General features: G+C 34.9%; 2 protein-coding genes and 2 long non-coding RNA genes across 5 annotated transcripts; 2 read left to right on the plus strand and 2 right to left on the minus strand.

The window, feature by feature from the left end:
• Window positions 1-13: 13 nt before the first annotated feature.
• LOC106170213 (serine/threonine-protein kinase NLK) lies at window positions 14-22,243 on the plus strand. Of its 2 annotated transcripts, none has more exons than XM_013549985.3 (10): window positions 14-421; window positions 2,552-2,681; window positions 4,665-4,720; window positions 6,443-6,549; window positions 7,269-7,354; window positions 16,632-16,841; window positions 17,270-17,458; window positions 17,864-18,062; window positions 18,284-18,377; window positions 18,804-22,243. In XM_013549985.3, exons 1-10 carry the CDS (start codon window positions 249-251, stop codon window positions 18,856-18,858), a joined length of 1,299 nt encoding a protein of 432 aa, XP_013405439.1. In that variant the 5' UTR covers window positions 14-248; the 3' UTR covers window positions 18,859-22,243. The 2 variants fall into 2 exon arrangements, with proteins under 2 accessions (XP_013405439.1, XP_013405440.1); XM_013549986.3 differs by having other exon boundaries at window positions 15-421; window positions 18,284-18,414.
• On the plus strand, window positions 12,383-15,010 carry LOC147763853 (uncharacterized). The gene is made up of 3 exons (XR_015332054.1): window positions 12,383-12,994; window positions 13,567-13,632; window positions 13,987-15,010. It is a non-coding gene; the product is annotated as an uncharacterized LOC147763853 (long non-coding RNA).
• On the minus strand, window positions 14,370-16,292 carry LOC106166229 (uncharacterized). Its single transcript, XR_015332053.1, has 3 exons — window positions 16,103-16,292; window positions 15,478-15,552; window positions 14,370-15,188 (listed from the first exon to the last, which is right to left on the minus strand). It is a non-coding gene; the product is annotated as an uncharacterized LOC106166229 (long non-coding RNA).
• On the minus strand, window positions 22,053-27,352 carry LOC106170221 (serine/threonine/tyrosine-interacting-like protein 1). The gene is made up of 9 exons (XM_013550002.3): window positions 27,116-27,352; window positions 26,090-26,151; window positions 25,333-25,435; window positions 25,008-25,073; window positions 24,787-24,854; window positions 24,443-24,588; window positions 23,771-23,868; window positions 23,455-23,567; window positions 22,053-22,967 (listed from the first exon to the last, which is right to left on the minus strand). Exons 1-9 carry the CDS (start codon window positions 27,216-27,218, stop codon window positions 22,836-22,838), a joined length of 891 nt encoding a protein of 296 aa, XP_013405456.2. The 5' UTR covers window positions 27,219-27,352; the 3' UTR covers window positions 22,053-22,835.
• Between the last annotated feature and the right edge of the window lies 1 nt (window position 27,353).

Raw genomic sequence — 27,353 nt, forward strand, 5'->3', positions numbered from 1 at the left:
GTCACGTGACTTCTTTGTGCGAGGCTCACCGCGTGTGAGTTTATCCTCCCTTTCTTTTCACACTCAATTTTATTCTCAAAATTTTATTGAAGATCCCAACGGAGGATCACCATTTTCACCAGACACGTAGGTGAGAGCACCATTTCGGCATGAAAAATTTGTGAAGATGCAGACGTAAAGGGAAGAAGAGAAAATCGAAAGACTGTGCAGGCACTTTGTCTGAGCAAGCAGACAGCTGAGATATTGTAATGGCGGTGGTAAGCCAGAGGCACACCCGACATATGATGGCTTTTCATGGTTCTGGGGCACCTCAACACGCTATCCTTGCAGCAGCAACAGTACCCTACTACCAGACAGTGATTCCAGCCCAAGATGTGCAGCCAGACCGGCCGATAGGATATGGAGCTTTTGGAGTTGTATGGTGAGTTCGCGTTTGGGGCCATTGTTTGGGTGGACTCGGTGAAAAGAGGGTGGGGGATGGATGAAGTGAAAAATATTTCATATGCATAAAAATATCCATAATGTTGTATTTTTTCATTACAATTTGTCAATTTATACTTATTAACTTTGTGTAAAGGTATTTTTAATTTAAAAAAGAGAAGGAAGAAAAAAAAAAAGAAAAAACACATTGCCCTTAGATGACCCCAGTCAGGGCATCTCAGGCAGGTGCCCCCAAATGGTGTCATAGCAGGTATTGTGTCATATGAGGATTTTTTCTTATAAGGACATGTTTAAGCCTTAAATGGCTTCAGTCTGTGGAAATTAATCAACATAACCTTTTTATGTGAATTTTTGTGGGTTTTCCATGGAAAGTTTATCCGGAGAAAAAATTGTGGGAGGCAGGGTTCTTTAATTTTTAACCTTGATGAAATAAATGACACTGTGATTAGGGGTTTCAGAAATAAAATATTTTTTAGTATACTGTAAATTTTGATACCCTGTTAACTATATTTTTAAAAATTAAACTGTATTCAAATTATAAACGTGTACCAGATGTCAATACAAAATAGCTTGATGTTTAATTTTTATGGAGTCTTCATTGGAATTGCTCAGGAAAAATTAAAGATTTTAGCAGATGGTCAAGATTTGTACCTTCAAAAGGAGATATACTACCTCTCTATTCATTGCTGTGTTATCAGAAAGCGGTATTGTGTGTGCGGCCCTAAAATCTGTCCTTTTGTCCTCTGGAGAGTCCTGCTTGATGAATGTAGTTCTCCCATGTATTATGTAAGCAAATCAGCCAGAGGGACTGAATGGGGAATATTATTGCTATCAGCTGGTTACCTTTTCTTCTAATTCCTGACTGATAAGCCCCTAGCGCTTTTTGTTTTCCTTGGAAGAAGGTGGTTTTAAAAACGATGATAACATAATAATACAACCAGTCTTTCAGGTCAGCAATTTCTTTAATTTATTTTCATGTTTATCTAAGGTTATTTTGATGCTTTTGAAGTTTGAAAAAAAATGCAAGTAAATTCAATGTGACCTTGCCTCTCATTAATATGTGATTTTCGTCAGGACAAAGGAACTGCCAAATTGTGCATACAACACCTTACGGGACATATTGGACAAAGGCATTTATACATAGTAGATAGCAATAACCTGGGGTCATTGAATCAGTTTGTGCTATCAAAACAGAGGAGAGGATCAGAGGAGTGACCACAAAGGATATGAGAGAATGGAAATTGTGTTTGAATTACCATGAGACTGATATCCTCAGATAAAAACTGAACCCTTGTACCCTTTGTGATATGATACCTCGTGTTTTGTTTGCTTGGTTGCCATGGTGATATATGATAACAGGGAGCAGCTTTTCTAATGAAAAAGTAGTCATTACTCCATTTGATTTTCATGATATTCATGTTTTTTTTTTTCTTTTTTTTTTTTTTTTCTAGAATTGTTTTACTGAACTGTGCAATCATTCTAAAAAAAGTTGTTTGGAAAAATTCTCTGCTCCTGATACTATAGAGAGGAAAAAGGAGAAATTTCCTACTTAGCTAGTAAATTTGTGACAGATTTTGCTATATCTGTTGCTCTTAGATACTACCAGTGTTGTGAAATTTTACCTGACATTCTCAAAGGCAATAATTCTTCAATTTTTGAGTATAGGGGTAACCTACATTTTGTAGTCACTGATGACTTTAAGTGATAAGATAATTACACGGTGTGTAGGAAGACGTAATTAAAATTCAAGATAAAGAAATTCACAAAGTATTTTCTAAGCACAACTTGGTAAATTATTTTTGAAGTGATATAAACATGGCAGTTGAAATGATTGAAAATGAATTCTGGTACCGTAAATAACCTTCTTACAATCCTTTCTTACAATGTTTACCCAGATAAAAAATTAAATAAATGTGGTTTCTGTTCAGCAACATATTCTGTCTGAGTAAGAGTTTTTTATAAACCAAACTTGTCAGTGAGATATTGAGGAAAAAAAATAAAAAAGTTATTCTGAAAAAAATTGTTACTTGCTTCATTGAACTAAAAAAATAGGTATTATGATTAATTCTATATAACCTAACTTGACTTTCTTATTTTTATCTAATTACAGGTCTGTAACAGATCCCAGAGATGGCAAGCGTGTTGCTCTGAAAAAAATGCCAAATGTCTTCCAGAATCTTATTTCTGCCAAGCGTGTTTACAGGGAGCTTAAGATGTTGTGTATGTTCAAGCATGAAAATGTAAGTAACTCAGTTTAATATTAATTTAGTTGTTTATAAAAAATCATATGTAAATGTATTTAATGTGCATATTCAGTCTAGTGATTTTTTTTCTTTTTTGCAAAAATTCAGTATGAGATAATTTCCTGACTGACAATGAGAACATTGCATTGCGCATCAATGCACAAGATAACAGAGAGCAGTGTTTTTGAAATGGAATGAGTGTTAAAATGTTGCATTAATGGAAAATTGATACAAATGAGATGTGTACCTTGACTCTTTATTTTTCTTTGTCCTTTCAAGTACTCCATCCTTTTTTTTGAGCGCCTTGTATTGTCACCTTAACTTTGATGTATGAATTACTTATGGTTCACTCCAAGTGCCTCTCTAGGATATTGTGATCAATCTCCATAAAATTGTCTTTGTACAAGTTTCATAATGGCAGAAAGTGTTCTTTACAAGATCAAATCATTGGCTCTTGGACTTTGTATTGTCTGCAGTTGTGCCTGTGTGTGTGCTCCAGTGTATACTTAAATATAGAATTCATCAATTATTTCCCAAACCACAGACCATCTTGAGGAAAGCTTGCCTCCAGAAAATTGTGCCCTAAGGAAGTGATATTGTTAATGAAATTGAGATGTCTTCTTGCCTGTCTCCATAAATGTTGCTGTCTAAACACACTGTTTTTGATAGTAGCCCAACTTTTTATTCAAGATTTAAGTCTAAAAGTCCAGATGGTTATGTTTGTCTAGTAGGTTGATTTACCTTCTGTTCAAGGCTGTGTTCAAGCATGTGTATATGGACATTTTAGAAGGGTTGCACTGTATGGGTTCAGCAGTGATGTGTATATTTCACTTCTTCAAACAGATTTGTTATCATTTTAATAACAGAGACTGGTTGAGCTGTTATTACTGGTAGCACTGCATGAGAAAATCGCCAAATTATCCTGCGAAGGTCAGTTTTCCTTTGAGACCCATTTCTAGTGTAGTGTTTCAGCAACATAACTGCACAGGTGTAGAACTGGTCTAAGGAAGTCTGTTGATAAAAATGAAATCCAAGGAAATTTCAACTCAGGGTCAGGTCAGAGTTTGTTTTAGTAGGCAGTAATTAAGATGGACTCTTCTAGCCTGTAACAGCAGGTGCTGATTAACCTGTTCATGATAACTGAACTAGCAGTAGCCCATAGACTAACATACAAATGGTTTGGTAAGATAAATTAACCATAACATAAATGGTAGCATGTGTGTGTCTGGGTTGTCTGTAAGCAAGTCCCCAGTCCTGTAATGTCTGTGTGTGGCCAAAGTGGATATGCTGCATAGAAATGAACACAGGGTAGCTGTTACAACAAAGGCATTTACAGCACAAAGCACTTTAACATACCTGGGTGACTCAGTCTGGCCCAGAGAGGCTCAGTGCTGCCACAAAAATCCTACCCAACAAGAAAGATAAACAACATACCTAAGTGAAAAACTGTATGAAATTCCAGCACTGGCACAAAAAGTTCCAAAAATGTGAGTGAAATTGACTTGAGCATGTGCGCAATTTCGCTCTTTTTAAATGAGAAAAAAAAAAGAATTTATCCTCAGCTTATGTAATGCCCTACTTCTAAGCACTCATTTCAGATATTATAGGCTTGGATTAACCTTTTGAATTAATCAACCATTATATATACGAGCGGCTCTTCAGATAAGAGGACTCTGCCTATCATTTGTTTTTGAAAAGGGGAAAATACAAACATCATAGATAGATACCTTGGTTATCACTGATTGATTATTGTCATTCCAGACATACTTGGCGTGGTGACGCTGACCAATGGTTTTGGTATTACATGTTACATACTCTGCTGGCACCATACCAATTTAACAGAGTGCTGTCAGCCAATTCATTGATATTACTCCCCCCCCCCCCCCTCCTCTTTTAACTTGGTTCCCATGGCACTTCAATATTATAAATTTTTTCTGTAAAGTATCATGTTTTTAATAAATGTTTATTTTCCATTTTCAGGTGTTGTCTGCACTAGATATTCTGCAGCCTCCACACATAGATTTTTTCGAAGAAATGTATCCTTTCCATCATGATTAAGATATTGTTCTACAGACTAGAAGTTATTTTTAAAGACTACATGAAAGAGAGCTGCTTTATCTGCTCCCTCTATTAATAGAATGCCATAAAAGTAGTATTTATGGTGTGCTTTTGAATAAAACAAAAAGGAGAAAACTTATTGGGAGTTTCGAAGAAATTTTGAACTTAAATAGCAACAGCATCAAAATAAAAATAATTATGATAATGATAATATTATCATTATAATAATAGGTAGATTTACAATTTAGCAAAATATGTAAGCTGAAAAAAAGGTATATCGTTTTCTTGCAATTAATGATTCACAGTGTGTTACTGTTGGTACAGTCAGCTGGGGATTCATTCTAATGTCAACATCTTACCTATAGAAGACATGTTAAGGCAGGTGCTATGTCAAGTGTGTTGCTATGGGGGATAAAATAAAACATACACCCCCAAACAACTGGTCTCATAAATGAAGTATTGCAATCAATCATCTCACCTTAATCTACACATGTTGTACCTTTCTGTTAGACAATAATGACAAGAACCTTGAGGGAAATCACCTGTTGGGTATAAAAGGTAAATTGCCACATAAAAACAACTGTTGGCCACCAGTAATGTTAAATTCTCATTTTAGTCGGCAGTAAGGAAAGGGGGAGATTAATATATACATGTACTTTGTGGAAATGTCTGAGAGGAAGTCATGCTTAGAATGGTTCCACTGCAGTAATTTGCAAATGTATCTCCATGATGAATTATTTCCTGTAGGCATTATTAAACACTTTTTGTTCCCGATATGATAAACATTTTAATAATTTTCTAGGTGTAGAATGCATACTTGCCTAGTACTGAGTAGAAATATTTTTTCATCCCCAATGTGGTGGCATGTAGTTCTTTTGAGCTCAGTATTCTTATTAGTAGCTGCAGGAAGTGAAGCACTGATGGTGAAAGGCTCCATGATTATCTCTGCGTCTGGGGAATATAGTATAACATATGCAGTCCCTCCCCAGGCTAACTTTTACCCTAGACCTCTTCATTCAGCTACAATTGAATAAAGAAAGAGCCAGCACTGTATTGATGTGGTTTCATCTTTAGTAACTTTGCTTTATTCAAGATCATTTTGTGAAATAAAACCCTTATTTTTCTCCAGAATATTTATGATGTGCATTTCACCTCCTGTAATATGATTTTTTTATGGAATAATAAGAACTCTGAACCAGATGGATTATAGGCTGATGTGTGTGATCATATTTCTATAAAAAGATTGGGGAAGGTAAACAGTATTGACTTTGAACACAAGTATGCTCACAACTTAATCATGCTAGGCAATCTACTATGCTTGGATTTATATTTCAAAAAGGATACACTGACTGACTCTATGCTAGTGTTTCTATTTTTGTGAATCATTCAAAAGTATTATAATGGAAATCTTGATAAATTAGAATGGTTATCAGAAATTACAGATTTTTTTCACCAGGAGGTTGATCATTATGCTACATTAAACTTAAAACTTGTAAATATGAAATGATAATGTTTGGCAGTTCAAGAGTCACCTGTTTGGCTAGGTTATGTGGGTAATACAGTTTGTGATGCTGCCTCCATTGAGGGGACATTTTCAGATACATGTGTATGTTGAGTATATGGGTAAGATTGGGAAGGGGGATTTCAGTAATGTGTTCATTATATCTGGACAGATCTTTTTTCCTTGATGACGCTGTCAGTTATGTGGTAACAGAGTTGATGCAAAGTGACCTGCACAAGATCATCGTTTCTCCACAACCTCTTACTTCCGACCATGTCAAAGTCTTCTTATATCAAATACTCAGAGGTGAGTAGTGAAAATGGGGGAATTCTGTAGTGAAATTCTACTGAAATATTTATATTAACAATAAACATTTTGACTTGATTTGTTACTGTCCAACTTAGCAGAATGTTTGCAAATTAATGTTTCTTCACAGATGCCTCTGCCTCAACTGGAAATGTTGTAGGGTCTATTGAAAAATTCTAATTATTCTAACATTGCCAAGTTTTCATTTTGCGTAGGGGATTGCTCTTCAGATAAACATGTTTTTGTTGTGTATAAGGTGATTAGCGTCACAGTGGTTACTCAGTATGGTAATTGATTGGAGCTGTAATGTGGAGAAAAATGTTCCAGGTTTCTATCCTTATCTTTGTGGGCTTCCTGGAATAAGTTTAAGTTGAATGATTAAAATATTCAAGGAAAAGACAGTTCTGTTTAGTGAAATGTTAACTTAATTTGACAGGCAAAGCCAGCTAATTTCCTACATATCCAAAAAAAAAAAAAAAATGAATTGCACTTTAATGAATTTTTCAAAATGTTTTGCCCGTTTTTTACAGAAAGACATGTTTTACATAGAATCACCATTGGGAATTGAATAAAAATCTTTTTAAAATTTTTCTATTTGAATTTAAATGTATTAGTTGACTGGGAATAGTATGTGTACAGAATGATGAATTGAATGCTTAGTTTAATAATAACTTCTATTCAGTATTGAAAGTGAGTGAGAAGTTGTTCATTTTTTCTAGGTGTGAAATATCTCCACTGCGCCAGAATACTACATCGAGACATTAAGCCTGGAAACCTGCTTGTAAATAGCAACTGTGTCCTTAAGGTGAGTCCATTCTGAAGCATACTACCATTAATAATAAAGTTGTAGCTGGCAGAATCCTAGGCGCTGTAATTACTCAATAAATTTGAACTTGTGTTTGACTGTTTCAGTAGCTAAGTACTTTTATTCAGCACTAAATGTTTCAATACAAACTGTATTCTATGTTTAGTTCTGAATATACTATTTAGGTAGTAAAGGATTGGCAATAAGAATCCATCATATTACAGACTGACAGTTAAGTTGATAGTAGGAACCTGGGTAAATCAATTTGATGTTTTATCTCCCAAAACCATGTTTCAGTTTGTGAACCAGATAAAAAGATAGAGGTATTAATAATAAAACTTAATTGCAAGTTGGGGTCAAGTAAGATGAATTGTTTACTGATGATTACATCGAGAAATAATACACACTTTGTAGTAAGTGAAGTGTTCAAAAATTTTGAATAATACCATATAGCAGTTGCTGATATATATTCCTGAAGCAACCATCAGTAGTTTCAATTCAGAGTAGTTTGGTTAGGTCCAGGTTAATGGGGTAAGATCAGTCATGTCCTTGAATTTATTCTATCCTGATACAATTTATCAAATGGGGAAGGATATCATCTTGCAGCTTCAATAATTGACCACGGCTTGACTTGGTTCAGAGAAAAGTTTTGTCATTGAAGTAGATTTTAAAGGAGAAAAAGTTCATAAAGAAAGGTTGAGATTTGTATACCTGATTGATGGAAAGGTGTTAGGAGTGGCGTAAATGTCTTGAAACTTGATTATCAGGATGGGAATCAAAATATATTGTAGACAAAGGCATGCTGACAAGGTTGTTCATTAATTTTATCAGCAGCCGACTGCATGGGTAAAGAGGGCATGGCATGCTGTAGACCATGTTAATAAGGGGTGATTGCATTCAAAGTGCAGCCTTAAGGGCAATATGGAGACTAAGTTCAATTTGCTAACTTGTCCCTATCCCCTCCCTGTTTTAAACATGTCGTAATTATTGTCATGATTAAAATAATTATCTCAAGTGCGCCATTTCTTGGTATCAAATCCCAGTTATGAATTTTTTATGAAGGAGTAGGGACTTTTCTACAATGGTTTGTTTGGTTGCGTTGTTAAAAGTAATTGTGATTGCGTAGACTGATTAAAACAGGAACTATTGTTCTATTCGTGATAGTTCAGAGATGAGTAAGGTCAGGAAATGTTCAAAGCAATTTTGTCGGTATCGTGACACCTATTTGTGAGGGAAATTATGTTTTTATGACTCAGTGCACACATTTCTTTTGGATAAGTTCCTGTTAATTTAGATATATCATTTGTATTTTTATGGTGATTATGATGCCTCATACTTTTCTATCGTACCAAGAAAAATCAGGAGTGTAGTAGTTTTGCAGTCTATGAGACTGAGGGCTGCATTTTTTTCATTAAAATATGATGTTTTATTTAGGGTAAATTAGAAAGTTAGTTGATTGGATCCTTGTCTTGAGACTGAAAAAAAAGTCTTTATTGGTATATCATAGTGAAGTTGGAAATGATTAATAAAAAATATTTTGGATGACCTCCAACAATAGATATCCCATTTCCAGTTAATGATTTATTTTTCTTGGATAATCATATCTTCCTAGAAAGTGTTTTTTTTTCCTGATGAGAGTATCATTTAGGAGTCAGTTCATTCAGTGTACAGCTGTATATCTGAGTGTTTTGTAATGTTGATGAGATGTGACCCTGAATGTTCCTCACAGCTGTGGAAATATATGGAGTTGAGATGTTCACCATCTGGACAGGCAACATGAACCATGTATCATTATAGCTCTTGTACCTATGAAAAATTCAGAAAGAAGGCCATATATTCCTTGCATAGTCACTTGGTCTTTGTTTGGCCTGTTTATCTTCTTTTGGCTGTTAGCGATGAGGATAATATACAGATATATTACCTTTAAAGATGTAGTATTGATGTGGAAATTATTTGAAAAAGAAAGGAGAATATTAGAACAGCTTCAAAGGCTAGTATTCTCTTGGTTATGGTGGTCTTTGTAATGCAGCATTGAAATATTGGTGCATAAAGTTGTCACACTTCTGCATCTGGTTATTTATGCATACAGTTTGTTTGGCTGTCAGTAGCCCCCATCTTATAACGCCCACCTGCCAAGAAAAAAAGATGAAGATCAAAGATGATATTTTTTCAGAAATAAATCTGATGCAGTGAACTAAGAGCTCGAGTCCAGTTAAAAGTTAATTGGTGATTTGAGTTCCCTTGTATAACCCAGGTCACGGAGAGGGCAGTGATCGTAAAATGTCATCTGGAGGGTTGAAGTGGGCAGGTGGTGCAGCAGAGATAGGGAAAAAAACAGGGCAAAATGGTCGTTTTTGTAGGGGTTGTGATAACAGGAATTTTTTGTGTTGTAGATGGGCAAAATGGTTTGAGATATACTAAATAAGAAATGCTTTGATTTTACTGGCTTATTTGATAGAAATTTGGTTAAGTTAACTTTGAATCTCTGCCTCTTTTAAGCTGTTTGATGAAAATGAAATAGCCTGTTTGTAGTTGGAAAAACGGGTTAATATTTCATTTACTAGACAAACCAGCTTCTGTGCACAGACATGGCACCAGTGGAAGCAGGTTTTTTGTGAGGAAGATAGACTCCTGTTTTAAGTTAAGTGCATGTATTGTGTCAGACAATTTACCCAGACATAAAATTCTTTTTAGAAAGGAAGCAGTGCAAAGACCATAGTTAGCACATTTTGTCAATGTTTTTGTTTTCCCCTAAAAAAGATATATATGCATCTGTGTCTGGTATGCATGCCAGTCTTCTCTGACAGCTGTTGTAATTTTTTGCTTTATGAAATCTTAAACATGAAAGAGATGAAAGAGATGCACTTTCAAATAGACATCAGGCAATATGTGAATCTTGTTTATTAAAGTATGGATGCTACCAAACAGCCGTTAAAATTTTGTTCATGAAATCGGACATGGCAACAGATTTGAAGATGACCGGAACACACTTTGTACTTTATATGGGCAGTCAGTCAAATATGTAGATTTTTTTTCAATCACTGAAATGCATATTCTATGAAAGTGATCCCTTTTATTAAATTTGTGGGTAGGGGCCTCACTCTTTTTTGTTTGGTTTTTGTCTTGTGTGGTTATCTTAATAAGTGCATTAGGTCGAATTTGTCTGGAAAACATCACAGAGTATTCTAGCTGAATAGACAACTGGTGTTTTGGTAGTACTTGTTATGATGATAAACATGAATATTTTTTACCTGCTGATCTATTTCATTTCAATTTAGATTGTTTTATTGATGTCACTTAGCAGTTTTGTGCATACTAGATTTGTTTGGTATCTGTTTTGTCAGCTAGGCTGCCTTGTTAAAAATTAAACTATACTCTAGACAGCATCCGTCATATTTTAAGCACATTTATTACTTCTACTGCCCTACTTTTTGTATTATTCTCAAGTTTATAGAAAAAGAAGACCTTCATCATTTCAAAACTTACAAGTATTTTTTCATTTTTTTTAGCATTAGGAGAGTGATTGTCTGGCACACTTCCTCTAAACACTAGCAACATTGTCTTTGTCATTGTAGTACCTTAGTTGTGTTACAAGAGGAAATATATTGAGGTGTAAAGACTCATCAATTTGATTTGATTCTGCTTGAAGAATTGGACTGCTGAAATGTAATCATTGGTCATGAATATAATTGTGGCATGAATTTGTACATGTGTTTACCTTCCTGTACTCCTTAATGCTATCATTGTCACGTCCTGTGAAGGAAGGAAAAGACAAAGCAAACAAAGACCACTACTCTTGCCATGAACTCTAATTTTTGTCTTATCAGCAGAAGTCAAATTGTCACGGGACATGTCAGGTACATAACATGATAGGGAGGTTGAGAATCTGACTGTTACCTGTCAAAATCTTCAGCCTTCTGTCCCCACACTGACCCTAGTTGCTCCCATAACTGACCTTGTAGTTAGCTTTCCATCATTCAGCGTGACTACTTGTGGTACTCACGCAAGCGTGTGAATTTTTTTAGAGCCATGGTGCTAAAAAAGCTTAATTTTTTACTGAACGAAAGTGTGAAGTTGTTTGGTTTTTTGCCAACAAAAAATACACTGTCATTTTGGTAGAAAGTGATAGTAGATTAATTTTTTCCCTAAGGAAAAGTATGCTAGAGCAATTCCAGGAGAAATAAAAAAAGATCTTACTATATAAGAACTTAAAAATAAAACCATTACCATTGTTATTTTGGAGAGAGAGAGAGAGTTGTCATTCTAACAAATAGCCATCCTACTTTGTTCATCTTCTTTGTCTTCTTGCATGAGATATACTGTAACTTGTAAAACTAATCATTTATTACTCATCAGTCATGAGATAGTAGGTTTACCTTTTTATGAGTCTTATGGGGAATACTTAATTTTGAACATTAGGATAAGTTTTCAGTCCTAATTTTTTAAAGAGGAAATATGCATTATATTGTGCAAGTAGGCATTTTGCAATGGATGTCTGGCAGTTATTTCTTCTATTTAACCTGAAGGCAAGAATTTACATTAAAGAAATGGGTAGTATGGTTAAAAGGGCTGGTTTGGTTCCAGTGATGGCATGTAAATCACCTATTATGCAAATGTATCAGCTGTGCAGTCAGACAATGGCACTTCAGACAAAAGAAAGTATTGAGTGAATCGTGTAATTTTCTCTGTGTGATAAGTGCGTGTCTCTATTTTAAGCCGAGTCCGACAAGGTCCTCTTTATCCCCGTGATGTGATAGCAGTTAATGTCAGCTGATGGACGAGTCACCTGGTGACCAGGGGGACAGAACAGTTCCCCTCCACTCCAGCTGGGGCACATGTGTGCACTGTCTGACCCCGCGGTCACAGGGAGCTGGTTAATAGGAGACATACCTGCTATCAACATTATCTCCCATCTCTTAGTCAGTCTCTTTATCTGAACTTCAAAGATGCTCATCTGCATACTGGGATTGTCTGGTTTCAAGATTTATGTGACTATGATATACTTTACTAGGTACTTACATGGGGAAATAATTAAATTAAGATGAATAAGCTAGTGAAGTGTTACCTCCCCTTTTAAGTGGCAATATCTTACTTGGGGTATTGCTCACTATGGTGATCTCCATCAGGTATATCAAAGTTGAAGAATGATGTTTCTTAAAGGATGTCTTTCCGCTGTAGACGCTTAAATAGGCCTTTCTCTGAAACTTTGCCTATTTGATCCTGAACCCCAAAGCATGTCTCACACGAAACCGTTGAGAAAATAAAGGTCGAGGTATAGGTTTTTAAGATCACTTAAAGAAAAAAAAGCGCAGCATTTTTTTTTTCGTCTAAACTTCTCGCCATTACTCCCCTACGCATGGAATTCTGGGACTTGCCTCAATTTGCATATGACTGAATACTACTGTTTACTACGCTCTGGAGAAGACCCGGATGTCACTGCAAACCAAGATGGAGGGTAGTCCGAGTACACGTGAGTTGAAAGAGAGAAGAATAACTCTACGGGACAATGAAAAAGGAAATAAAACGGGAAATGCAGAAGCAGAGGATGTTATTTTCATTGGCAGGCCGGTGAGGTAGACAAAGCAGAAGTAGGAAATAAAACTGACAAGCGAGAAACTGACAAAATTCTGCCGGATACGGGTAGGTTATTTCGATCTCTTATCACGTCCGACTCTTTCATTGAGAACATATTCAGGAGGCGGATTTAGGGCGTCTTCTGGTTCTTCCGGAAGACGGTTAGATTTTCAAGTTTTCATTGGCGGGTATATGTAATATTTCTGTCGAAAGGCGGTCAAAAATGGAGGATGGATCAACATTACTCGGAAGACTGTCAGAATAGACTTATATCTCTGGATCCGCCCCTGTTATCCCTGCTGTACGCAGAAAAGTTTATTATTCTTTAGAGCAGTCAGTACAAACAAGGATTGAGCTAAATAGTCTTCTATTAAAGACTGGTTTTTGTCGGCTTACTTAACGTCGTTATATACTCAAGTCCAAAAAAAAAAAAAAAAAAAAAAAAGAGAGAAAAAACAACCTTTCACTATTTACCTTATTCGAATTTAATTTAAATTAAAAGATTTAAAGCGAGCACATTAATTGCAGCATCTGATGGTAGTAAATGTTTATTCTCTGTTTATGTTTTTAAAGTTGACTTCATGGGGAATCTCTGGAGAATAAGGATAATACACTGGTATATATATTTTTTTATCCAGGTAATATGCATGTGGTAACATCTACCCCTACATCAGGTTCAAGGCCAACATAGAGCCAGAGCCAAAGTAAGTACCTGACACCCAGAATCCAAACACACAATAGCTGTTTATTTTACCATGTTCAGTACACCTTGCCATCAATATCAATCTAATGCATGTTAGTACTTGGAACAATGCCATTTTATTATAAAGTTTAACACTGCCATGGCAGCTAGTCCTAGAATTGTGACAAGCACAGGATATCAGTACTTATTGTGGGGAACATTATATAATAAATTGGATTTTGAAACAAATAATTTTGATAACCATGCTCTATTCAGTGCTCTTATGTCTGGCGTAGACATTACAGATAGTGGGTGCTATTAATTTCACAAAAAAAATGCATTGAAGTCTTTCCAATAGTCAATGTTTTGTTTTTAGGTATACTAAGCAGCAAAGCAAGCACTCAAAATCATGGATGACAGTAAGACCTCAAGCTGTTACATAAACAATTAGCTCAAATAAAGGTACATTCCAGTCTTACAAACCAGGAATTTGACATGGGAATTACAAGTACACATTTCTAAGCAGCCATGGTGCAGATGGAACCAAGAGACTCAAGGCACCGTGGTCCTTATATGTATATAAGAATTTTTTTTATCAAAATGATGATTACCTCACATGAACTTTTCATTTATAAATCCATCCAGACATACATTATTTCCTTGTATGACATTAACTTTTAAAATGATTGATTTTATGAACAGATTGTGTACAGAGTTGCATTTTACTTTTGATATGAGAAAGGGATAAATGAAAGCACCTTGTTTTTCTATGCCTTTATTTTTTATGTTCACTGAATGGTTGCACAAATTACAGTAGAATGAAAAGAATCCTTCTACTCAGTGACTTGCATATTACAGGTCTTATGAATGTTTGGTCAGTAAACTGATACTCATGGTAATAGTTATTCTGTGATTTTCTTCAAAGTGAAGTAATCCAGCAAATTCAACGGCAGTCAAAATGTAGGGGACATTACAGTGAGTGGGAGATGGGCCAGTCCCATCTCCACTGATGCTGAGTCATTGCTTGGTAAATTCTCTAGCAAAAGCATCTTTATATCCAGTGCAAGGCCAGGATTTCCATCACACTTGTCACAATGTATTCAGCACTTTCCTTGGCAACACCATCATTTTCTTGGCAACACCATCATGTATGCTCTGATAATGAAAAAAATATATTCACTTTTATATCTGTCATTTCTGTTTTGATATGTACAATAGCTTACTTCAAAAATAAAATATTTGAAAATGTATGAACACTAAAACAACCATAAGGACTGGATTTCACACCACCAAATTTTATCGAATAAATTTACTTTGAAAATAAGAAGGAATATGAATGGTGTTTGTGTATTGTGAGAAACTTAGAATTTATCTTTTCAATAAAGATTTAATGAGTTTTATACCTCTTCTGCGAGTAACTGAATTCTCCTTTCATGTTCTTGAGTCAATCCTCCTGATCTCACACCTCTTCCAAGCCTTGTACTACTGGACCTAGAAGTGCTATGTATCACTGCCAACTCTACTAAACCTTTATACAGGGCTTTTTTTCTAATGAGGCTGACATCACAAGATAGTATGCTGTAAAATAATAATAAAACTAATAATAATAATAATTGGCACTGATTTAATTGCATGCTAGTAATAATATTGTGAACTGTTCAAATGGGTTTCACTTCAATTAATCATTGTCCTGCACTCAAGCGTATCAATTGTTATCCCTAAACTATAAGTTTTTTGTATGTGTGGATTATTACATGTGAATATAGGTGAGGGTAAGGTGGGTCCTACACATTACTATCAAAACTAAGGAATATGCCAGATTAACTAAAAGGCCTGTATTATTTAAAAATAACAGAAAACTCTTTACCTCAGGGAGCTCTTTACCCTCTAGTTCTGGACTGCTCTGACTGCTTGCCTCATCAACAATAGGCCTACTCTCGATCTGAAAAGTATAAAAACAGATCGACTAGAAAAGCAAGATAAGATACGTGTGTGCGTAGCACAAAATTCAGGCACTCCTATTGACGATTTTGACATCTGCACGATGCTCACCACTACTGCCAGTAAGTATCAAAATCGTCTGGAACGCATTTGTAGTCCGTGCTACGCTGTGCGTGCAAATCGCGATGTCAAAATTGCGGCTCAGAAAGCATAGCAAACAACAAAAAAAGTAACAGTCGTTCATAAATATCCAACCGAAAAGGGCTGGTTCAGTTGACCCGAAAAATATCACTGTCTCTAATCATGTCACCGGTATATTTCCTGATACAAGTCACTCATTCGGTGAATCGGCATTGAGAATTACGGCATCGAGCACTGTTGACATAATAGGCTACACTCCGTCGTAAATATTTCCAAGCCATTCGTTGATTTTTGGACTATTTTAACCGACGAGAAGTTAAATGAATTCTTTAAATGTTTAAGTGCACAAACCTGTTCACGAACAATGAAGGGAAAGAGTTTTAACTAACGTGCATCTGTAAACGACTTACTTCGAACTCCACCGCGCCATATTTGTTTCTCCTAGTGTACGAGTGCTATTTTAGGCAACGCACTCTGATTGGCTAAAACCTTGCGGTAGTCGTCTTCTCTTTTTTGGGGAGAGGACGTTCTCCAATACAGACTCGAATGTGAAATAATTAATTATTTTGATTGCCGTCTACCTCAAAGGCGAATTTTGGTTTAGATCGTGACTTTCATATATAAGAAAAAGTTTGGGATATGTTTTATTTTCCCTCATATCGGAAAGACCCCCTTTAAGGACAGTGAAGTTAAGAAAAATACATTTTCTTAATATAATCTAGGCCTAATTACAGGTGAAATCATTCTCTATTCACATTGAAAAAATTTTCAAATGCCTGTTTATATATTTATTTATTCATTTTATACAGAATGATACACTGTCTGAATAAAGACCCACATTGGCTTTTAACTATTCAGGCTTGACACAGGCTTAGTCATGTCTGCCTAGTTACCTAGCCACCTTCATGTATACCTGATACTACCCATTCATTTTTACAGATCTGTGATTTTGGGCTTGCTAGAGTGGAAGAGCCAGATGAGACCATCCATTTGACTCAGGAAGTGGTCACACAGTATTACAGGGCTCCAGAGATATTGATGGGGGCCACACACTATTCCTCAGCTGTTGATATCTGGTCCGTGGGCTGCATCTTTGCAGAACTGCTGGGAAGGAGGATATTATTTCAAGCTCAAAGTCCAATTCAGCAGGTGAGAAAGCTGATAGTGTTGTGTAGTCCATTGGAAATGTTGAAGACCATCTAGTCACTGTGGGGTTCTGGTTGATGTTTTAGGGCGCAAAGATGACTGATCAATCTAATGTGTGGACAAGAAGTAGTTCCTGATTTTGGGAACTGTTTGATCTACTTTTCCTTGCTTGTCTTATGCTAATATTTTTTAAAGCAACTGTTGGAAAAAAGAAATTAACTACCCTGTGTAGAGATTGCAGTTTTATTGTAGACATGCTTTTGGCAGTTTTGGAAAGTAGTTGCTTTTTAAAGTTCTGAAAAACTAATATTTCCAACTTATTTTGATATTCCAGTTTGTATCAGTTATTGTCATGTTCAGAAAGGGCTTGAAAATTGTTGTAATTTCCATCATTGCATTTTTGATTCATTATTAACTTTGTGTCATTTCAGTTGGACCTCATAACTGATCTCCTAGGTACACCCCCATTAGACGACATGCGTACAGCGTGTCAGGGGGCAAAAGCTCACATGCTACGACAACCACCCAAACCTCCGTCTCTCACTGCACTTTATACATTGTCCAGTCAAGCCACACACGAGGCTGTCCACCTGTTGTCCAGGATGCTTGTGTTTAATCCTGTGAGTATCAGAAAGGGACCATCTTATATGTATCAGAAAGTGACCATCTTATATGAAGATTGTGTTTTATTGTGAAAGCCCATATGAAAAGCTAAGAGACTTTCAGGGAACTTGTTGTGTATATTGGCTATGAAAATTGTAAAAATCCTCTGGCACTAAATGGAATATCTCAGAAGGATTTAGCATGTTTTGATTTATGTTTTGATGGATTTTATTTAATGCCATGAGTCTTAATAACTGAGAATATGTTAGCTGAGACAATGTTTAAGTAAAATTTGGTTGAAGATATTTACATCATTGTACCTCCTTATTTACCAGTCACATAATTAAAAATGTGATGCATTCCTGTCCTTTTCAATTTAAACATAAAAATTAACATTTGTCATTTTGTCGTTTTTTTTTAAGGAAAAGAGGATCAGTGCCACAGATGCCTTAGCACATCCTTACTTGGAAGAAGGCCGTCTTCGTTATCATTCATGTATGTGCAAGTGCTGCCATAACATCCCTGCTGGAAGGCAGTACACTGTGGATTTTGAACCAGTGTGCTTGCATCCTTTCAGCTATGCTTTTGAGGACGAGCTTACATCTACACATCGTGTAAAAGGTGGGTATTTTCCTTATTAATGTAACTGAATATCATATATATTTTTCCTTACTTGATTATTTAGCTCTAGCTTTAAATATGAAATATTCATATTCATTGGACAATAATTGTTAAAGCCTATATTTAAGCTTCTTTATGGGTAAGAACTGTAACCATTGTGGTGTCTGAGGGGTAGAGAGTGAAAAAACAAAGTTGCTGAACTTTACCATTATAACTTTCAGACAAACTACACAAGTTTATTCTTGAGCAGCAACAGGGCAATCGTGTTCCATTATGCATCAACCCTAACTCTGTGGCCTTCAAGAGCTTTGCTAGGTGAGCCACACTCACTGAGGAGTAGTGCATTAGACAAGTAAGATCAAATTCACTGTGCTAAAACCATGTGAATGTATGCATATATATATATTTTAATGTAGACGTCAGCATGCATGTAAGAAGTTTGATGCTTGTATTAAGACAGTGGATTAATTGACTGAATTGTGGTAAGTTAAAAAGTAGAGGAATTTTTAATGAATGTTATCCTATTTTAAATGGAATAATTATGGGGATCTGTTCTTTTTCTTTCTTTGCTGTAACTCTTCACATTCTTTTGCTTGTACAAATGACAGACAAACATGAGCATTTCTTCAAAATGATGGGATGTTTACATCTAGTAGATTTAATAATATATTTAAATATTTAAAAAGGGCTTTGAAATATTTTGAGTACAGGGCTTTAAAACTTCTACATTTGTGTTTCCAGTTCATCAGTTGCCCATCCATCTGAATTGCCACCATCGCCTCACGTGTGGGACTGAGAGATTCCATCATCCCTGTGCATAATCTGTGCCATTCTAACCGCAGGAGTTTGTGTGCCTGTGAGCAATGGACCTACTTCAGCTGTCCAAGTGTTTTTTTACCAACATTTTTTTCAATTTGAAGGATCAAGGCTCAATGATATTTAAAAGTTCCCAGACAACTTTTGGTTTTGTATTCATTTTATTGCTAATTTGATGGATTTTGTGCATTTTGTGATGTTGTCATAATGAATGGAAGCTGGACACATAGTGCGCCTTGTAATAATCATAGTTTTACAGAATCCACTAAGCACCGTTTGTGGTGCAACAAGAAAGGTGGGGAAAGCTCTTGTGAAATTTCCTCTACCTAGTTTTGATGGTCAAAGTTGAGGCCATGATGATAGTTGTTTATCACTAGTTAAAAGTTGGTGAAGGGTAAAATGGATGACCATTACCATTTAGCTGGTTTCTCTAATGTATCTCTATGTGATTGTGTGTATGTATGTATGTTTGTGCAGCCTGAAAAAGATAGTTGTAAGTAGATGTAAATACTGAGAATCTATCCAAGGGCACTTTTTCGCTGGAACAGAATACCTCCCAAAAAAGAAGTGCGAAAATAGAATATAATTAAAGGCAATGCAAAGACTGGTTATAATGTACAAATACTGCACATCTATATTCTTCAGGCACACACTATTATTTTAAGTTATTACTGTATTAAAGAACAATATTGAAAACTGTGCTGTCAGTAACTTGCCATACAGGACTTTGGGGCAAAGGCAATATTAAAACTTGTCATGTGTAAACAGCACAATGAAACCTCTTAATTAAACTAATTCACTGTTGGATGACAGCATTTTACATTTTAGTATCTTGATAAGAACAGTTTGTGTTTTTTTATGTATATCTCTTAGATGTTTGTGACCAGATGCACTTAATCTAGTTCTTTGCACTGGCCAGTCTTATATTGAACCAAAGCAGAGTTTATTCTACCATGTACATAGATTTTTGTCAGGGAGGAAGAGGGAGAAAGTGACAACTTTTTAAATCCTTTTTGTGTAAGTCCTGTATTGTGAAACTTGTGTAACTTTTGACCTATAATGTGTCATCACAGAAAATATGTGTTGAGGTTGTTTATATAAACTTTTCAATCATTCCAACAAATTGGATCAAAAGACAAACGTTACCATGGTGCTTTCCTATGCAAAAATAGACCTAATGTAGTAAAACATCCACATCTGTACCTCCCAAAGGGGTACTGAACAATCTCAAGGACAGGGTGAAAATATGTAAGTTTTATATACATCATATCAGCTCTTCCATATTTTACCTTCCTAGTTTGAGTGGTGCACTTGAGAAACATTTGCAGTTTTAGGCTTTGTCCTCCTAAGTACTACACCCAACTGCTGAGAGATCTCCATGGTCTTGAAGAAATCAATCATATTTTTTATGGTCCAGTGCAATTTTTAAAGCTGTTGACTTAGTTAACTTGCACGGTGGTCAAATCCTCATAATTATACAGATCACTATCCAGTTAATAGACTGTGTCATTTTAGATAAGTGGCTGGATAATCATGTCAACTTTCTCTCTTTGTTAATTGTGGCATTTGGAGTTCATAATTAATTTGTTGTAACCCTCATGACTTTGTGCTTTCACATGTTTGAGATTTAGTGGAGGCTGGTTACACTGAAACTTTCCAGTGGTGCATCATAAATGAAGGCAATTATTGACCAAAAACTTAACGAAGATCTCATTTTTGGCTTCCATTATCAAGCCGACAGTATGTCTTAAATAAGCTGCTGCATTATCACTTACATCAGCTTTACTTGTATTTTGTCATTGTTGTGTTAAAAAGTTTAAGATGTTTTTGCCATTTTGTATCTTTAATTTACAAGTTAATATGTCATCTCCAGTATTCAAACACAGCGATGCAATCTCAGTACCTGTATACTGCAATGCAAATGTTATAAACAGGGTATAAACTCAAACATTTGATACTTCTTCAGGAGAAAAAATTCTCCATGTGGTTTGAATACCGTGCAATACAATCTAGAAATGAGAAGAAATTCTATCTAGTAAAAGTGGACTTTGTGTCGCTTTGAGGAGTTGTGGATATTGCTGCCACCTGTTGGCAAGCATTTTAAACCAGTTGAGGATTATGCAATATTTTAGAATCTTGCTGTAAATCCAAGTAAGACCAAGAGATGTTTGAAGAAATAGCATATCTTTAAATATTAGTCTCGTAGGTCCAATTGACTTTGTGTGTATATATCAATCTTGAGCTTACAGTTTATGGGAGTGTAGTATTTTTTGCATTATCATGTGATTGTGCAATGGGAAAATAACCAGTCACTGTGTGTGTTTTAGCTAAAGGGTTGCCTCATTTTTATTAGGAAGTTTCAGCTGAGCAGTAAGGATGTTGCCAGGAAATGGCAGAGCCCTCTGTCTCCTTAGATATTTTAAGCCAGACTTGTTAGTAATATGAACTAAGTGTTCTGTGCACCTCTTTAGGGTGTTTAAGCAGTTTGCTTAAACAAAAATAGTGTCTTAAATTTAATGATGTCACAAATTATATGACATCTGTTATGCCACTTATATTATTATAGAAATATATACTGGTATTGCACCTTAGATAGTTATCACAGTATTGTTTGGTGTAAGGGGTTTGAGTGCATAGCGCATATTTGTAGATGTCAGACAGTTGGACATCTCAAGATGGCAAGGCTAGTATCAATATATTCCGGTACTTCTTGAAAGCGAAAATGTTGATAAGAGGGATGATAAACTTATTAGAAAGGATTGTAAATTAATGAAGTTTCCCATTCAATAGAAACTCATTCCACAGTCATCTCTAAGCAATTACATTGTTATCAAACTGGTTGTTTCCACATATACTTCACTTAAACAAAAAATCACATCCTTTATTATAATTATTATGGAGCAATTTCCCAATCTTTCCAAAATCGTATTTGTAAGAATTCTAACAAGTTGACCAAATTAAGTAATGTTTAATCCAAATTCATCGGAGCTTACGAAAACATCAATGTAAATAGATCATTGCCATCTCAAGGATTGTTTTATTTATTTCAGTAAAAGAGAGATGTGTAGAATATTGTATAGTGCATGTTTCATATTTACGGAGATCTGGGGAAGTGTTTCTACAAGTCTAGTAGCACATAGTTGACAATAATTATATATGCTGTTGTCAGAGGGTTAGTTGGCAATTAAATATCTATTCTGTTGTCAAAAGTGATCAATGTCTAGATGAGTTACTAGTCAAAATGTCCAATTTCAGACCCCATGTGTTGTGATCACTTCATGCTCTTTGGTTTGGTGGAGATAGAAAACTGACCTTTATGTACAAATTATAAAAAAATGAAATCCAATAAAAACATGAAACTTTTATGTCTGAATTTTGAGATTGAATTCTATATTTCTTTTCAACACTTCCTTTGGTTTTGATGACATTGCTGGCCAGAAAAAAAGTTTTGTATATGAGAACATTGGATATCAAGTGCTTGACAGAACGGGTGATTATAACTGGAACATACCCCACCAGTATGGAACTAGCTGGGAAGTTTTCTCTTCAATGTTTTATTGTTTGGATAGATAAATAATTACAATGCTCAAAGCTAAAAGAAAGAAATATTTACAAAATGTGATTAAAAGAAAATATTTACAAAATGTACAAAATTTATATTAATCAAAAATAAACAGTTTGTGCATGTCAACATGCTGTAAGTACTTTGTAGCCCTGATGCAACCTCTCCCAAGTTCTTGCATTATAGACTCTTATCCAAGAAGAGCACTGTGTAATCCAACAATTTTCTTGCTGTTTTATCACTTGCTTTCCAACTCCTCAGATGTCTCAAACTTCAGGACTGTATTCCATGATATGCAACTGAAGAAGTTTGACATAAAAATTTTAATGATTTTACTTTCTCAGCATATATATATAGCAGTGCTTGCTAACATTTGCCTCATGAGAATTCGTCTATTAGAAATTAGGATCACTAATATCCGTAGTCTTTTGGCCTAACACTTCTTCTTCCCACTTTGCTAGCTGTTCTACAAACCCCCTGTTAGGTCGCACTGTAGGACTACACCGTAGTGCATGCTGGTAGGCTTCCTGTAAGGAAAAAAGAAGTAGGACAGTTTTTCTAAGTTGTAAAATCACAATGAGACCCACCAGGCTGTGAGTTGTCACATCTTATGTGTCACAACAAACACAATCAATTAAAAACATGAAACTTTTATGTCTGAATCAATTAAGTTCCATCACGGGAATTTCTACTGTGGCCATGCTTGGCAAGGATACAAAGGGCTCATTCCCATGGTCTATGTAGATCGATCCAACTCCCCGAGGACTAACTGAATGCAATCATACAGATTAACACACCTTCTTTTGTTTGCAATGTACTGTAATAATCACCAGCTTTTATGTTTCTACTCAACCCCAGACCTGTTTAGCTGATTGCATTAAGAGAGAGTCCCTCCAGGTAGACTGATCTACAGAGACCGATATTATCAATGGGCATGAGCCCATCCCTGCAACATGGACCAATATAGCTGTCATGTAATATATTGAACATATGCAAGCAATATAAATTATATACCTTAAGTGTCCATTTATTGTGGTGCATTAGGTATGCCATCACAATGCAAGCACTTCTGCTGATTCCTCTGGCAGAATACACAAGAACAACACGATTCCCATTTCTGTGCTCGTCTGAAAAATAAATTATAAAAATGGAATTTTGTTATTCATATTTATGTAAAACTAAGTAGTCCAAAACTGAGGTAAAAAAAATTATTTAAACATTTCTATTCTTGGGTACCTGCTTCCTTGAATATTTGAATCAGTCTCAAAAATGTACAAATAATTATTGAACAAAGGAATAACTGTGGTTTCAGTCAGATGTTTAAACTCACCAAGAAAAGTACATGCTTCCTTAAACTGTGAATACATATCTGCCTCTTCATTGTCCTCAACAGGAATATGTAAGAGTTGCGGGCCTTGTTCCTTGAAACTAGAGTCATGAGAAATATACATGTTCAACTGAGTGTATTTTGTTTAATGATAAATCTATAATATTTCTTTTGTATTTTAGTTTTTTTCATTAGCAGGTAAAAGACTTAACTTGAAGTCCATTTATAATAATTTTAGCAGAAAAGAAATATACAGCTCTTGACAACTGGCACATGAAACAACATATATTAGAACATACATTTTTTTTTTTTTTTTGAGAAATTATGGCCCCAGACCTGTGCCTTGTAATACCAGGCATGTAGGTGCTCAGAGGTTTAAGAAAACAGCCCCTTTGGCTGGAAAAAGGCTCACGGTCTAAATCAAATTTGCTTTGGGTTTTATGCCACCTCTTAAATAGGGTCAACTTAAAAAATAAAAAAGGTCTTTTTCAGAAATAGAACCCCATGCGGAATTGCTGGATACATGCCTAATTACTGCACACTTACACGTGCACACAGTTGTTTCCATCCCTTTGCAATGGACCTTTTTTGTCTGTATAAAGCATCAAATCCAATGGCAAAAGCAGTATCATCATCATGAAAATTAGTATTTATAAATAACATCTATAAACTCACATCTCTCCAGGTTCAACACAGCAGTTGATGTGACCCTTGACCTTGAGATCTTTCTGTATATAAGCTGCATTGCCTTGTCTCATATTTCCCATGTATAGGAAACCTGGAATAACCTCAATGGGATACGTTTTCAAATTATCCATTTCCTGGAAAAGAAACAGAAATAAGATTTCTAAGATGTCAGTCCTTGTCACGTTCATTTCTTGAAACTAGGGATAAAATCAAGTCAGGATGAATCTTTATGTTAGAAATGTTTGAAAAAAATCGTAAACCCATTCCTAAAAAAATATTTTAAAATAAGAGAAAATTAAAATTTGAAATGGATTGACTTTTTAATTTCTTACCTGGGGCATGAAAATTATCTTCTGTGTCCTGAGAAATGGATATAGTGCTGAAAAATCTTCATAACCTCCTAAAATACCAAACAATATTTTACACGTGAGACAAATCATGAGAGACACTGTTTGCATATTTTCCCATAAATTTTTATTAACCTCTCTAAACTGGACATATGCAATATCAAAAGTTAAAATGGATATCAAAAGTTAAAAAGACATAAGATTACCTTTAAGTATGTTTACAGGATTCCTACTTGTTTCAGCCATCACACTTGCACACTGATATGCAGGGCCTGTAAACAAGATTTGAGAAATTTTGCTTAAAGTGCTATAAGAGTGTTGTTTTATCTTTTTGCAACAGATAAAAATAGCTTAAACAAAAGTGAAATATATGAACTGAATTATGGCTTTTTATCTTAAAAAAAAATGAACACTTATTCCTTTAACAAGAAACTACAATATTTGAATTCAAAAACCAAACTACACTCGCTGTTCTAACTGTAAAAGGACTTCTTGTAAGATCATCAAGCAGTAGATTTTGGATGTAGTTACTTTCTGTATCTTTTAAGCTGTCTGTGTTGCCATCATATACCACCACATGCTGTTTGCACTCAAGTTCAGCTCCATATGGCACTGTGAAGTCCCCATTTTCATTCTGAAGAAAAAATTGTTAATGTAAAGGAAAAAAATATATAAAAGAGCAAAAAAGTGCAAAGATCTTTAAAGCACATACGGCAAATAACTTTTGCTAAATACACCACAAAATAAATTTTTTGGTCTTCAGTATTTTCTTTTCCAGTTCATTTGAAACACTGTAACTTCTTTTTCTGTGTATTTTTATTTTGTTCATTTCAAACATAAACTCTTCAACATCTTTTGCCATTACAATTTATGAGTTCTAGTGTTTACAAAATCAATTTGTCCTTAATCTTTCACAACTAATTGAGTATAAATTTTCAAAGGAGTTTTAATTAGTAACACAACAATAGTAATGAAAATAAATTGATCTCTTTGAATGAATTTTTATATTAACTGAAACATGCACACACACACACACACACACACACACACACACAAATTCAAATTTACTATGATTGAATGCAGTTTCTCTCCATTATCTATAGTAACTGATTCTTTTTATGACACGTGACAGTGTAACAAAACAAATACAATCATTCACCAACAAAATACCATTCCGTAAATCCAAATTTTCTATCACTGTCTTACAAACAGTATATAAAACCAGATCAGAATCAGTAAAACAGGACATTTATTTTAGATAAATCACATAAATCATGTATACAAATACCTTGGGAGCTTTTTTGGAGGTTACCACATGACTCTCATTGTATTCATGCTTCTTTCTAGCATCTGAAATTACAAAGCAATTACCCTTATAAAACACAATGTAAGGAAAAATCTTTAACTTGTACATATCATGAATGTAAGTCTGTTGTTCACCCCCACCCTGTAACTCTCTACCAATTTTTTAATACTAAGCAAAATTAAATTATGTGGTGACTTTGATCAATGTCTCTGCTATTCAAATTAATTAGTTTAGAAATTTACTAACATATTTTTCATCTTTTTAAATAAACCTCCAAGTTAATTGACCAATGAGATTTCAGCCCAGCAAAACATCAACTCTCCTAATATTTGAAGGGCATAATGTTTCATGTAAAAAAAATTCTTAAAATTAGTAACTGAATTAATTGCCAAACTTTATTTGAGTCACAGAGACATTGCTCAAAGTCATCTCAAAGATATTTAATATCACAGAGCTATATGGTGGGGGGAGGAGGGATACTGCAATACTGCAAAAGTGCCAAAAAGTGTACGGTACATCTATACATCTTCTAACTGCATATTTTTTCAATTGAAGTGCATTTCAGTGAACTGATGAAAACTGTATCATACTGGGTATGCGACAGTATCATATCTCTACAGTTGTACAGATCCTTTTTTATTTACAGAAAACTAATAATGACTTATTACATGTATTTTTAGCATCTAATATATGACATGTACATGTAACTTTACATGTTTAATTACAGTACGTATATACCCCCGGTACATGTACTGGTATGTCAAAAATCAAAATTCAACATTTTAACTTGTAATTTTACTTGATGTTTGTATATTAAATGACAAATAACACAAAAAGTTAAAAAGCGTTTGATATCTCTCCAAAATCTAAATGACGGGCCTATACTGAATCCATATGAAGTTGTTATTTGAAATTACTGCCACAGTGGCACTGACATATATGAACTGTGAGCAAACGAAGTAAAACTTACTGTGTTAATCATTAATAAAGCTAATTAAAATAACTTACCAAGAAGCATCATATAATTCGGGTCGCTTAAACATGGATATAAAGTCGCTGCATTTAATAAATTGTAAAGATCAGTCGCCTCTAGGAGCACTATTCCTGCCATCGTTATATTAAATTTGTGTTGGTTTTTTATTCTAGCAGGTGCTGAAGAACACAGTTTGTATACAAGTTTACCTCCTCACTTCCGGTGACAGAAAAATAGTCCTCATGTTATTCATCTTAATGTTACTTTCATGTA

The sequence above is a fragment of the Lingula anatina genome, chromosome 1 (assembly GCF_051362555.1).
Source record: "Lingula anatina isolate TDL-2025a chromosome 1, LinAna3.0, whole genome shotgun sequence".
NCBI classification, from domain to species: domain Eukaryota; kingdom Metazoa; phylum Brachiopoda; class Lingulata; order Lingulida; family Lingulidae; genus Lingula; species Lingula anatina.